The sequence below is a fragment of the Artibeus jamaicensis genome, unplaced genomic scaffold (genome assembly GCF_021234435.1).
Source record: "Artibeus jamaicensis isolate MK-2021 breed Jamaican fruit bat unplaced genomic scaffold, CSHL_Jam_final contig_923, whole genome shotgun sequence".
Lineage (NCBI taxonomy): Eukaryota > Metazoa > Chordata > Mammalia > Chiroptera > Phyllostomidae > Artibeus > Artibeus jamaicensis.
This window is the reverse complement of record NW_026522014.1, coordinates 5439339-5452419: the sequence shown is the minus strand read 5'-3', so window position 1 is coordinate 5452419 and position 13081 is coordinate 5439339. Positions and strand designations below refer to the sequence as shown.

The 13081-nt window shown below is 39.0% G+C and overlaps 1 protein-coding gene across 2 annotated transcripts in view; it reads right to left on the bottom strand.

Moving 5' to 3' along the window:
- Positions 1-926: 926 nt before the first annotated feature.
- The window catches only part of SDHAF3 (succinate dehydrogenase complex assembly factor 3), a 48395-nt gene continuing 36240 nt past the window's right edge, over positions 927-13081 (bottom strand). For both annotated transcript variants that reach the window (XM_037136699.2, XM_037136698.2), the window contains exon 2: positions 927-1173. In XM_037136699.2, coding sequence (XP_036992594.1) covers positions 970-1173 — 204 coding nt within the window. In that variant the 3' untranslated portion in view covers positions 927-969. The remainder of the gene's footprint in view (positions 1174-13081) is intronic.

The following is a 13081-nucleotide window of genomic DNA, read 5'->3' as shown; positions in this document are numbered from 1 at the left end:
GGAACAAGTACAAATCAATTTTTAAAGAGCTGACATATGCTGTATACCTTAAACATATACAGTGATGTGTCAATTATTTCTCAATAAAACTGGGGATGAAAAGCCCTGATATAAATGTAATTGCCCCTGAAAAATGATCACTTCAAAGATCTTAAGGTAACATGAAATAAAAATATAAGTTGTTTTAGTTGGCAATATTTTTTAAATTCCTAAATATTTTAGGATGTGAATGAAATTACCATTTGATTTTTCACTTTATATATGAACTCGTGAAAGAAAAATTTGTAAAAGTGTTTTTTTTTAATCTCCTCAACCATTAGTCAATAAATGAGATTCTCAAGATAACTACAGATTATTTTAAGGGGTCCAGTTATTAACTAACACTGTAGGAATGCATTATATATTGTATAATCTATTATACAAATGATAAAATAATACTGAACCTGAAAGTTTCTTTTTAACCTTTCATTATAAATAAGCAATGACTGAGGGAGAAGGGACATTTAAAAGCATAATCACATCTATTATGAAAGTAGAAATGAAACTTTCAGTATGATAGTGTAATTAAATAATCTTTGGGAAATTTCACATCTATATTATCATGATATACTTATCTGTTGATGCTAAAAACACAAGGCTAATACTTGAATAAAGATGGCATTAAAAACAAATTTATATGTAAAAATATTTTGGCAAATTCCACAAGTTTGTCTCGTTTGGAGATATTCTTCCTCGTTGAGTCCAAAAATCAAATCCCATCCAGCAAGTACTGTTACTTACCTCAATAATATAAAGTTCTGTCCACTGGTAATCCTCATCCGTACATTACAGAGAGCATTCATAACACCCCCAAATAAAAATATATAATTCATAACACCAGGCACTCTTGAAGCCTAAGAGCTGAAGAAATAAATTTTAAAAACCAATGATAGTTAAAATAAGGGGCTTTGTGAAGCTTTATTGTACTGACTAAAATTCTGGTTTTCTAGACTCAGTGATACTAAATTGCCTGTTGGGTTTAGTGGCCTCTTGCATCAGCTCCTGCAACTGTCCTATTTGTTCATCACGGAAGTCGTTAAGTTTTTCTTCTGGTAAGGCGATCCCAAAGCGTGCTTTTTCGGTTGAGTTTTGTCTGTTTTCCTTAGTTTGCTGCCGTAGCACTGCTGCATACGCCTAGTAAAAAGAAAGAAAAATGAAGGTTACAGATACAAAATTAAGATCTGTATTCACTCAATTAATGTTAGAGGATTTGAACAGTTCTAATTCCAAATACCTATTTTTCTCCATGAGTTTTCTGCCTTTGACAAAACAGATACAAACGATACTATAGCCATGACTTTGCTAGTCAGTGATAATTTCAGTATCTTATTTTTTTGCATTTTAATAGACTTTTAGAAAAGGTCTTAACCTGGAATGCTGGGCAGGGGGGTAAGAGTGGTCCACAGGTGGGCTTCAGAAGTGTGTGTGAAGCAACCAGAAATCAGATGCAAACTGTACACACACAAGCAGGGTGCTGTTCTGGGGCCATGGATGCTGTGAGATTTTAAAAGGGGTCACCGGGATTCTGACAGGTTTTAAAAGTGGGTCTCAAAATTTACTAAGTTCATCTGTGTCTTGGATTTAAAAACGAATTTACATCACACTAGAGGAAAAAAAAACTTTTCCAATATGAAGCCTTCATATTTAACAAGCATCTTTGTCAGGGAAAAATTCTAGCCGTGGCCGGGTGGTGCAGCTGGTTGGAGCATGGACCCCAAAGGCTGTGGGTTTGATTCCTGGTCAGGGTGCGTGCTGGAGGCAGCTGACTGATGTTCTCCCACATTGACGTTTTTTCCTCTTTCTCTCCCCCTCTCTAAAATCAATAAACATATCCTTGAGTGAGGATTTTTAAAAATTCTACACTTTTCATTCTGTAATTTTTCTCTCATTCTGTCAGTATCTCCAGCCTAATATGCCAACTATCATTGTCTTACACAAGTGACACTTTTTTGAAGCAGATTCTCACTCGAAAATTAGTCTTTTAATCAGGCAGAAAGTACCAATGTATTTCAATTCACGAAGTTAAAAGACTATATGGTTAAGTGAATGAGTTTAACTCTAGATACGGTTGTTATTCTATGTGAGTTAAGAGAATTAAATTGCTTCAAACTGCCAGCAACACCAAAGAAATTTCAGTTCCAGCCAGTCCAAACCTTTACTTGTATTGGAAATAGTATTTTCATGTTTTACAGAAATCCACTCCATATAAAACAAAAAAAACCCCAAACCACAACCCTACTCACACCTTAAGCTTTATGAATCCCACTTCTAAATGCATGCCCCAGAGGTTTCTGAGCCTCGGCACTATTAACAAGTTGGACACTGGATAACACTTTGTGGTGGAATGGGAGTCTGCTCTTGCATTGTAGGGTGTTTAATAGCATCTCTGGGCTTGTCTTTATCCACGAGATGCCTGTGGCGTCCATCCCCCTCAGTCCTGATAATCAAAGATGTCCCAGACTTCCGCCAAGATGGAGGCATAGGTGGAGACGCGGTGCCTTCTCACACAACCAAGTTTAGAGACAACTAAATATTAGCAACAGAAAACAGCCAGAACACAGAAAATTGAACTTTTCAGAGGTCTGATAACAACAAATTCTTCAGCCTGACTGGTAAGGGGGGAAACCAGCAGCTGGCAGAGCAGGGTAGCACAGGAAAACTCGGTCAGACGGACTCAGGCGCACGGAATCCAGGCGCAGGGTTGGACCTGGTGGGCAACTCAGCAAGTGACTTCGGGGAAACAGCGAGGGAGCAGGGCTGCGGGTTGACTGTGGTCACGCGTTCGCACATTCGTGTGTGGACAGATGAGCGAGGGAGTGGGCGATTGGACGAGAGCCAGCAGCCCCAGCGGCAAGCGGAGGCCGCTGCCATTTCCCCGCTCTGACCCCGCCTCCACATACAGCATCACAACCCAGCGACCTGGGAGTCCAAGGCTCTGCTCCTTATACTTAACGGTCGCAAACAGACCAAAAATGGCTCAAGAAGATCTCAAAGCCCCAGAGCCTATAAATCTAAGCAATGAAGAAATACCAAAACTCTCAGACGCACAGTTTAAAACACTGGTGATCAGGATCCTCACAGAACTGGTTGATTATAGCCACAAATTAGAGGAACATATGAAGGCGAAACTAATTGAAATGAATGGAATTGCACAGGAAACCAATAGCGATGAAAAGGAAACTGGGACTCAAATCAATGGAGTGGACCAGAAGAAAGCAAATAATGGCCAAACAGAAAAGAGTGAAGAAGCAAGAATTCAAAAAAATCAGGAGAGTCTTAGGAACCTCCAGGACATCTTTAAATGCTCCAACATCCGAATTATAGGGGTACCAGAAGGGGAAAGGAACAGCCACCAATGGAAAACTTATTTGAACAAATAATAAAGGAGAATTTCCCCAATCTGGCAAAGGAAATAGTCTTCCAGGAAATCCAGGAAGCTCAGAGAGTCCCAAAGAAGTTGGACCCAAGAAGAAATACACCAAGGCACATCATCATTACATTGGCCAAGATTAAAATGAAGAGAGAATCCTAGAAGCAGCAAGAGCTAAGGGGACAGTCACCTACAAAGGAGTCCCCATCAGACTGTCAGCACATTTCTCAAAAGAGACCTTACAGGAAAGAAGGGGCTGGAAAGAGCTATTCCAAGTCATGAAATCCAAAGACCTACAACCAAGATTGCTCTATCCAGCAAAACTTTCATTTAGAATGGAAGGACAGATAAAGTGCTTCTCAGATTAGATCAAATTCAAGGAGTTCATCATCATCAAGCCCTTATTATATGAAATGTTAAAGGGACTTATCTAAGAAGATTAAAAAAAAAAACATGAACAGTGAAAGGACAACGAACTCACAGTTATTAACAACCACACCTAAAACAAAAGCAAACTAAAAGGACAGCTAGATCAGGAGTGGAAACATAGAAATGAAGATCACATGGAGGGTTAGCAACAGGGGAGTGGGAGAAGGTACAGAAAATAAGTAGCATAGACGGTAGATAGAAAATAGATGGGGGGGCAAGAATAGTATGGGAAATATAGAATCTAAAGAACTTGAGACACATGGTCATAAACTAAAGGGGGGGTAATGGTGGGATTGGGGGGTAGGGTGGAGGGGAATGAAGGGGGGGGAATAGAACAACTGTAACAGTATAATCAATAAAAAAATTAATTAAAAAAAAGATGTCCCCAAACATTGCCAAGTGATCCCCATCAGACAAAACTGTCCTAAGCTGAAAACTATTGTCCTAAAGAAACTTTCAAACATGTAAACAAGTGGCATAGACAAGAATGTTCATTGTGGCATTGCCTGTTAAAGCAAAAAATGGAAAACTGTCTAGTTTCTATCAGAGAAAGTACCATTACACTGGGGTTTAATCAGATACTGCATTATAATCCATTAATAGTCAATGAACTAAATGTCTGTGGACAGGTATGAAGCTCCAAAGCAAACAATCCAAAAAGCAGGTTTTACCAAAGTTATTCCTTTGCAGAAATGGGAAAACCAATACTTACATTCATATGGAATTCTGAGAGACCCTAAGTAGCCAAAAACCACCTTGAAAAAGAACAAAGTTGGAGCATGCACAGTGCCTACTTTCAAAGCTTCCCACAAAAATACCATAAGTAATCAAAACTGTGTGGTACCGGCCCTAGGAGAAACATACAGACGAACGGAGTAGAATGGAGAGTCCAGAAATAAACCCCTGCACACAGACCAGCTGATGTAGGACATGGATGTCAAGTCAGCCTGATGAGGGAAGAGCCCCCAGTAGACGGTGCTGGGACAGCTGCGTTTCCAGGTGCAGAGAGGGAAGCTGAAGCCCTCCCTCCATGACAGACAAAAATTAACGCTGAATGGATGAAAGACCTAACACCATAAAATGCCTAAAAGAACAGAAGAGTAAATCTTGAGGACCTTGGATTTAACAATAGATTCTTAGATATGACATTAAAAGCTTGAGCAACAAAAGAAAAGCTAGATAAACTGGGATTCTTCAAAATTGAAAAACTTTTGTATAACAGAGGACACAACTCAGAAAGTGAACAGACAAACTACAGAATGGGAAAAACATATGCAGACTATGTATCTGAGGAGGGTTTTAACAGCCAGAATATACAAAGAACTCCTACAGCTCAGTGACAAGAAGACAAACAGCCCGATTTTAAAGTGGGCAAAGGCTCGAGCAGACACTGCTCCACGCCAGGTATGCACACGGCCAACAAGCACATGAGGAGACAGCTGACATCTCTGGTCATCAGGGAGACGCAAATCAGAGCCACCATGAAATACCACTTCGTACCCACTGGGGTGGCTCTGATAATAACAAAGATAATAAAAGGAAAACACCCAGTGTTGGCGAGAACTGAAGAAATGGGAACCCTCGTGTCAATACACTGCTAAATGGGATGTAAAGTGGCATACAGCCAATGTGCAGCACAAGTTCGGCAGTTCCTCACAAAGTTAAAAATTCCTGTATGACTGAGCCAGCAATCCCTCACAGGTACACACCCAAAACAAAGGAAAGGAGGACCTCAGATAGTCGTGCAGCCCTGTTCACAGCAGCAGCATTCACGACAGCCAGTTATGTGGATTCTGGGTGTCCATCAACAGACGAGTGGACAAGCAAGATGTGGTAAGATATAGTGTTAAAATTATTCACCCGTAAAAAGGAATGAAGTTCTGATACATTCTACAGCACTGATAAAAATTAAAAACATTATGGGAAGGGAAATAAGCCAGACACATAAGAACAATACTGTAGAATTCCACTTATATAAAATATGCAGAATAGGCAAGTTTATAGACAGTTACCAGGGGCTGGGAAAATTACTTACTGCTTAATGAGTACAGAGTTTGTTTGGTAAGAAAAAAATTGGGGTATAAATTCTGGACAGAGCATAAACAAAACCCCAAGCCCCTGGAGAACCCGAGTCACACAAAAAGGAGAAAGGAGCTGACTCCTCAGAGGAGGGCAGAGAACACTGGGTCAGACCCCACTGTTCCCCTTGGGTGAGGAGGGTTTCAGTCGGTGCTGGGTGGTGGCTGAGGAATCGGAGGGCAGTGTCGGAGAACCACGGCGGTTGGAAAATGAGAAGCAGAAATTTCATTTCTATTGGGGAAAAACACTACAGAAGGGGAATCCTAAATCGTGCAAGTAAAATCTGCCAAAATCTCTGCCTAACCACTCACCTGGGCGTGACTCAGGACAGGCTTAGGCAGCCCAGCTAAGGGAAAAATAACTGAGTAGATATTTCAGCTGCTTCATTGTCAGAGGGAGCACAGAGTTTGGAATCTAAGTTCTGGCAAGCTGATAGCTTAATAAAACAAAATAAAATCAATGCACTTTGGAAAAACACAGTGGAATAATGTCTCTACAATGTTGTATCTATCCTTCACAGTGTCGGGGGGAAAATCCATAATTACTAGAAACATTAAGAAATAGTAACGGTGACATGTAATCAAGAGAAAAGGCAATGCATTAAATTAGCAAAACACAGGATGATGAATGTTAACTTTTTCTGGCATTCATTTCACAATATATACATATAATTACCTCACGCACCTAAAATTAATGCACTGTCATGTCATTTATATCTCAATTTTTAATAATCTGATGATTCAAACCACATTGTTTTGATGAAATACAAAAAACCTGTGACGAATGATCGGTGAATATTTTGGGTGGAAAGGCTCACAAAAAGAACAGCCCTCCCATCGCCTGTTCCTCTGCTCTGTGCACTTTCCACATTTCTCCAATGGCAAGATATTCAGGACTGTAATTTGGGGGTGGCCACATACAGGCCCTGGCAGCAATAAAATACGGATTTTCCGATTAGGTGCCCTGCCATGGAAATGTACCTAGAGGGAGGAAGGAGACTTAGAACAGAAAACGCAGCACATGAGCTACGGCATCCTCTAGTTGTAAGCTTTGATCATGCTAGCCTTGAAGAATCAAGTTGCCCCAGAATTCTAAAGTTAGAAGACCTCTATGACCGATCTCTTGACCAAAAAGAATGCACATGCTTCCTCAGGTTAGGTAGCTGCATCAGGTAGCAGAAAAGCCATCAAAGACAGAGGCTTTGAGCGCGGTGAGAGCGGGTATAGGGGTTAGAATGGTGTCAAGCCCCAATAATCCCTGGAACCTGTGAATGTCACCTTGTATGTTAAAGGATTTGCAGGTGTGTTTAAGGATCTTGTCATAAAGAGATTATTCTGGTGTGCACTAAATACCATCACAGTGTTGATAAAGGAGAGGTGGGGAGAAATAAGACCCACCAGAGAAGAAGAGGATGTGAAGACAGAGACAAAGTTTGGAACGCTGCAGCCACATGTCAAGGGTGCCTACACCCACCAGAATCTGGAAGAACAAGGCGCAGGCTCCCCCCAGGAGCCTCCCACACTTTGACCCGCACTTCTGGCCTCCAGAACGTCAGAGACTAAGTTTCTGTTGTTTTAGTTACCAAGTTGCTAATTTGTTGCAGCATCTCCAGAAAACTAAAGGGCAGTAAACTATATAAATATACTTACAGAAACACAATATTAGGAGAGTCTAACAGGAAAAAGTAAACTTCGTGCTATAGTAACAACTTAAATTGTTACCAAAAGGAAAATTAAGAGTGGCTTACTGTTTCTCACTAAAATTTTTGAAAAGGCAGAGGGCCTATAGTACCAATTTACAAGTAACAGAAGAACTAGAAATATTTGGGAGACTGGTTCTGCCTTCACTGTACTTTGAAATTCTCTATTTATATATTAAACTTGTTTACAGTCTGAGTCTAATTGATACCACTAAATTGCTGGTAACAAAATAGATAAAGTCATATTCTAACAGATTCTAATGTATGCAAAAGATAAAAATAGTTTATTAAAATTATCTCTACAGAAAAGTATTAGCAAACTGGCTTTTCTGTGGCACAGGCTTTTTTTAAAGACTAAAGATGAACTGCATTAGAGTTACTTTAACAGCTTTGGGAATTAATTAAACTAAAGGAATAACATCATCTAACCCAATTTACAGAACACAGACAGTCCCCAACTTATGATTTTTTGACTTTACCACAGTGCACAAGCGATATGCATGTAGTAGAAACCATACTTCAAATGCTGAACTTTGACAGTTTCCAGGGCTAGTGCTGCGCAGTCCAACACTGTCACGATTCCGAGCAGCAGCCCCAGCTCCCGTCAGCCACACACGCACTGCCGAACAACCAGCGCTCTAGCATGTACCGCGTCGCCAGTGCTTCCTGGATACTGTGCTTTGTGTTTTCCCGTCCCATCATGTCTACTGTACAAACCACCCATCTGTGTCCCGGCTTCTGGAGAAAAAAGGAAGGTAATTACTCCAAGAGTAATTGCCCAGCATGAAGACAGCAAGTCATAATTACATAAATTACATGCTATATTAAACACTTTATTATAAAATGGGCTTTGTGTTAGATGATTGTGCCCAACTGTGGGCTAATGTAAGTGATCTGTGCACATTTAGGTTAGGTGAGGCTACACTATGATGTTCAGTAGGACAGCTGTATTAAATGCATTTTCCACAACAATATCTTCCACTTACAATGGGTTTATTGGGTCAAGAAGCATCTATAATGTGTTAAATTTCCCTAGGGAACTTAATCAGTAAAACCCAGACTATAGACTACAAAAGCAACCTCAGTCTTAGAGCTAATAAAGGACAGGTGAACAACTTCACAGTACAGAAACCCAGAAGACACCACCTTAACTGGGGATCAAGGTTAAGATCCCCAGTAGCCAGTGACATTGATGGCATGCACCCTGATAATCGCACTGAGAATAGTACATCACCTCAGTACATTCTTTCAACAATGCTCAGCCTCAGTCTAATCATAAAAAAATCAGACAAACCTCAATTAAAAGACACTCTACAAAATCACTGACCAGTAGTCTTCAAAAGATTCAATGTCATGAAAAATAAGGAAAGACTAATGAACTGTCACATACTAGAGAAAACTAAGGCAACAAGACAGGTGGAATATTGAATCAGGCCCTAGAACAGAAAAAGAACATTAGTGTAAAAAATGGTAAAATTGAATATACCAAAATAGTTAATAATATTGCACCATGTTAATTTCTTAGTTCTGATAGTGGTACTATAATTATGTAAGATGTTAACATGTAGAGAAGATGTACTATTTTTGCCACTCTTCTGTAGGTGTGAAATTAACACAAAGTAAGAAGCTAATTTTTCTTATTTCAAAAAAGATTTAACAGGCAAGTAATTACATCTCTTTTTTTTGGATTCTTAAACAAAAATGCTGTTAAAAAAGACAATCAGAAAATCTTAGATGTTTGATGCTACTAAGAATTAGTTATTTTTGGAGCTGTAATAATGGTATATATTATGGTAATCATTTTAAAGAGTCTCTTTTAGAAATAAATACTGAAATATTTGTGAATAAAAGTATATGTTTGTGAGTTGCTAAAAAGAATTCAGAGGCGAGGGGAGATGTAGTTGGGGGCACAGATGAAACAAGACCGGATATGAAGTGATAAATGTTGGAACCGAGAGATGGGTACGATGGTTCATTACATTATCTCTACATTTGTGTATGTTTGAACGTTTTCCCATTAACTAAAATATACATGCACCTATATAAAACATGTAATTAAAAAAATAAAATTAGAAGCAAAGTTAAATAAACAGAATTAACTATGTACAAATAGCATTCAACTAAAACTATTGGGTTGGCCAAAAAGCCTGTATGTTTTTTTCCGTAAAATGAAAGACTCATTTTCTGGAAAATGAAGACTCACCAATAACTTTATTGATTTGGGTATTTTGAGTATGTTGACTATCTCCCACTATTGGCTTCTAGTGAGAGAGGCCAGGGATGCTGCTAAACATCTTCCAATGCATAAGACAGACCCATAGCAAAGAACTATTTGGCTAAAATATCAATGGTACAAGAAACTTTGCAAAACGCTTCTGACATGTTCAATCAGTCACAGCAACCTCTCCATACACTGCACAATCTTTTTTTGTGTTTCAGTTGTGTTTTTACCTTTCTTGAAATAATAATGCATGATACACTGAAAATGTTGCATATTTTCTTCCATCTTCAATATTAAAATGGCTGCACAAAAATTCACCGATTTTGATGTTATTTTTAACGCATGCTGATATTACAGCTGTCACAATACAATCTAACATATTGTTTCAAATGAAGTTAAAGACAACTAAACACTATTAGAGCCATCATACAGAAAACCAACTAAACAAACTTTTTAGCCAACCCAATAGTTCAGTCACTTCTAAATTTCAGCTATGAGTTGTGAATTTAACTGATCTACAAAACCTCCCAGACACCGAAAAGCGACCTTTTGCCTGGTCTAACCACAAGCCTGTAACTCTGCAGGGGTGTCAAACTCATCTTCACCAGGGGCCACATCAGCCTTGCAGTTGCTTTCAAAGGGCCAAAATAGTTTTAGAACTGTATAAATGTAACTACTCCTTAACTGTTAAGGAGTTGAAATTACATTCAGAGGGGGAAGAAGGGAAAGGAAGACAGAGAATGAAAGAAGGAAGGGGGGAGGGAGAGAAAAAGAAAATGCAGAGGAGTGGGCATGCTGCCCTCCACAGGGTTTATGCTCCTGTATCCCTTAACAAGTTTCCCCATTTCACTGAGTTAGACCCTGGCCCTGTAATGAGACCAGCTTTCAAGGTGTGTACATAATCGCCAGTGCATATAGATGATATAAGTTTTTATACTATTGCCTCATACAATAAATAGAACAGGAATATTTTAAAGAACTCATACTCGCACAACTGAGTATTTAACTCTAAACAGAATTTTCTCGATCTCTGTACTTCCTGAGTAGACGGACAAATTGTTAACGTTACCTAAACCAGTATGCAAGGGGAAATGATGTTTTTGGTGTCTCTCCTTTCGATAACACAGCCTATAGTACAGTACCATCCTCTTCCAATTAAAAAAAATTATTACTTTGGTAAAATGCACTTAGGGAGCAATTAAAACTTTCCTGATCATATCCTTTCTTTTACAGTCTAATTATGGATTAATTTTTGAAAGACAAATAACTTGTAAATCACTAGAGAAATGATTTTTAAATTCCTAAGAGGTTATGCTTTATTCTATATTATATTTATAAATTACACTTTTGAAATTCAATGGGTTTTTTTTTTTCAGTTCCAAATAATTAAAGCCTCTGGTATTCCACCCTGGAAATTGACAAAGTACACTGGAATTTTTGATAAATTTCATCCATTGCTTTTTCATTAATGCCTATAGGCCTGTAATAAAGAGTGGTGAATATGAGAGAAGTGAAGACTGAAAGGGAAAGGAGAATGAGAAGAAATTGTTCCAGTTGATTCAGCAGAGAATAAAGCTCTAGTTTAATGGAAACTAGATAAAAAAACTAAGCAGAGAAAGGCTGCTATTTGTAGTCTCCCCTTCCTCTAGTCTCAACCAATAGCAGCTAACTGTGGAGAGTCCCACAGACTGTACAGTATTTTAAGAGCTGACGAAGGAACTGGCACAAATAGCTGTGTTACTTTACACCGAATTCCAAAACCAATTTTTTTCCCATTTGAAAAAGAAAAATAGTTCTACTGCACTAATTTCACAGGTTTCCTTTTACACAATGACTGTAGACTATACTCCCAAACCTTAGGCCTCAGCAGCCCTTTGCCACTTTCTACAAAGTCAGTTCTGAATTCCAGAGGTTCAAGGTCACCAAATCGAAAGCCTAATCTCAAACCCTGACACCTCTGCCTTTCCCGGCAGTCCCAGGTTTTCAACTGCCTACCGTGCAGCTCCATCTGGTTACTCTTCCATTAGTATCCAGTGGGTGACATGTCCTCGTCGTCATCTCTCCTTGCCCAGCATCCTCAGGATAAAATCAGTCTCAAACTTTAAACATCTTAGGACCAGATGTCAGCAAAAATAGTGGAACAGGGAACTCAATGCTTCAACTCTCCACAAACAACAAATACGCTGGCAAAACCAACTTTTTCAGAACTCTGGAAAAACATGGAAAGCTTGTAGCAACCCAGCAAACATTCAGTCAAGAAAAAATAGCTGGATCTCAGTCAGGAATCTCTGTGGCATTTCAAACCACTCTGGTCCTATCCGATGTTTGTCACATGGGCGATGGTTTTAAGACAACAGCTCATGTTCCCAGTACAGGTACCCAGTATCAGGAAATAGAACAGACCTCATTCTCAAAGAATTAATATTTATTTTGTGACCTGTTTGAAGTCACCAAAGAGCTTGCCTTTATCTTATTGGACTTGGAGCTTTCCCAGTGCTTGGGTAGGATTGAGGGGGGTACCTGGAGTCATTTTCAAAAACATGCAAGGCAAATAAATGTACAAGTCACTCACATCTAGGACAAGAGATAACAGGTGAGGTGAGGGCAAAAAACACTAGCCAAAAATCTTGGAAGGAAAAGCTGGTGAATGAGATGCTTTGGGGAGTAAGAGTTTTGAAAAGCACCCACATATTTCTGGGCATTTAAAAGGTCACACACATGGCCATGTATCTAAAATGTTGAAAGAGTCAGTGCTTAGAAAAGATCCCTTCAGGAAAGCTGCCTGAACAAGAAAATCTTGCTCTATTCAACAACAAGACATAAATTTTTACATTAGGGCACTGACACTTTGAAACTACTGGGACAGCAGTTGGCATTAATTCTATGAATAATATAGACCTAGACTCTAAGGAACCGAGAACATAAGCATGTTATTTTGCTATAAAATGAATTTATTTGAAGAAAATGACTTGTTTATATTATGTTCTGTTAATTAGACTCACAGCAAATAGTTTATATTGTCACTAACAAAAAACATTACAAGCACAAATATAGCCTATTTACATGTGTGTGTGTAGACCCATTTTAATAAGTTATTTAGAGCAGCACGTGTTGGCCACCCCTACAAATCACTGGATAAATGGAATTACATATCCTCAAATTTCATCTTGCTAGAATACATCTCTCTTATAAAGAGAATTACACCTGAGTCAAAGAGTTTTCGCATTAACATCTGGGAGCAGTA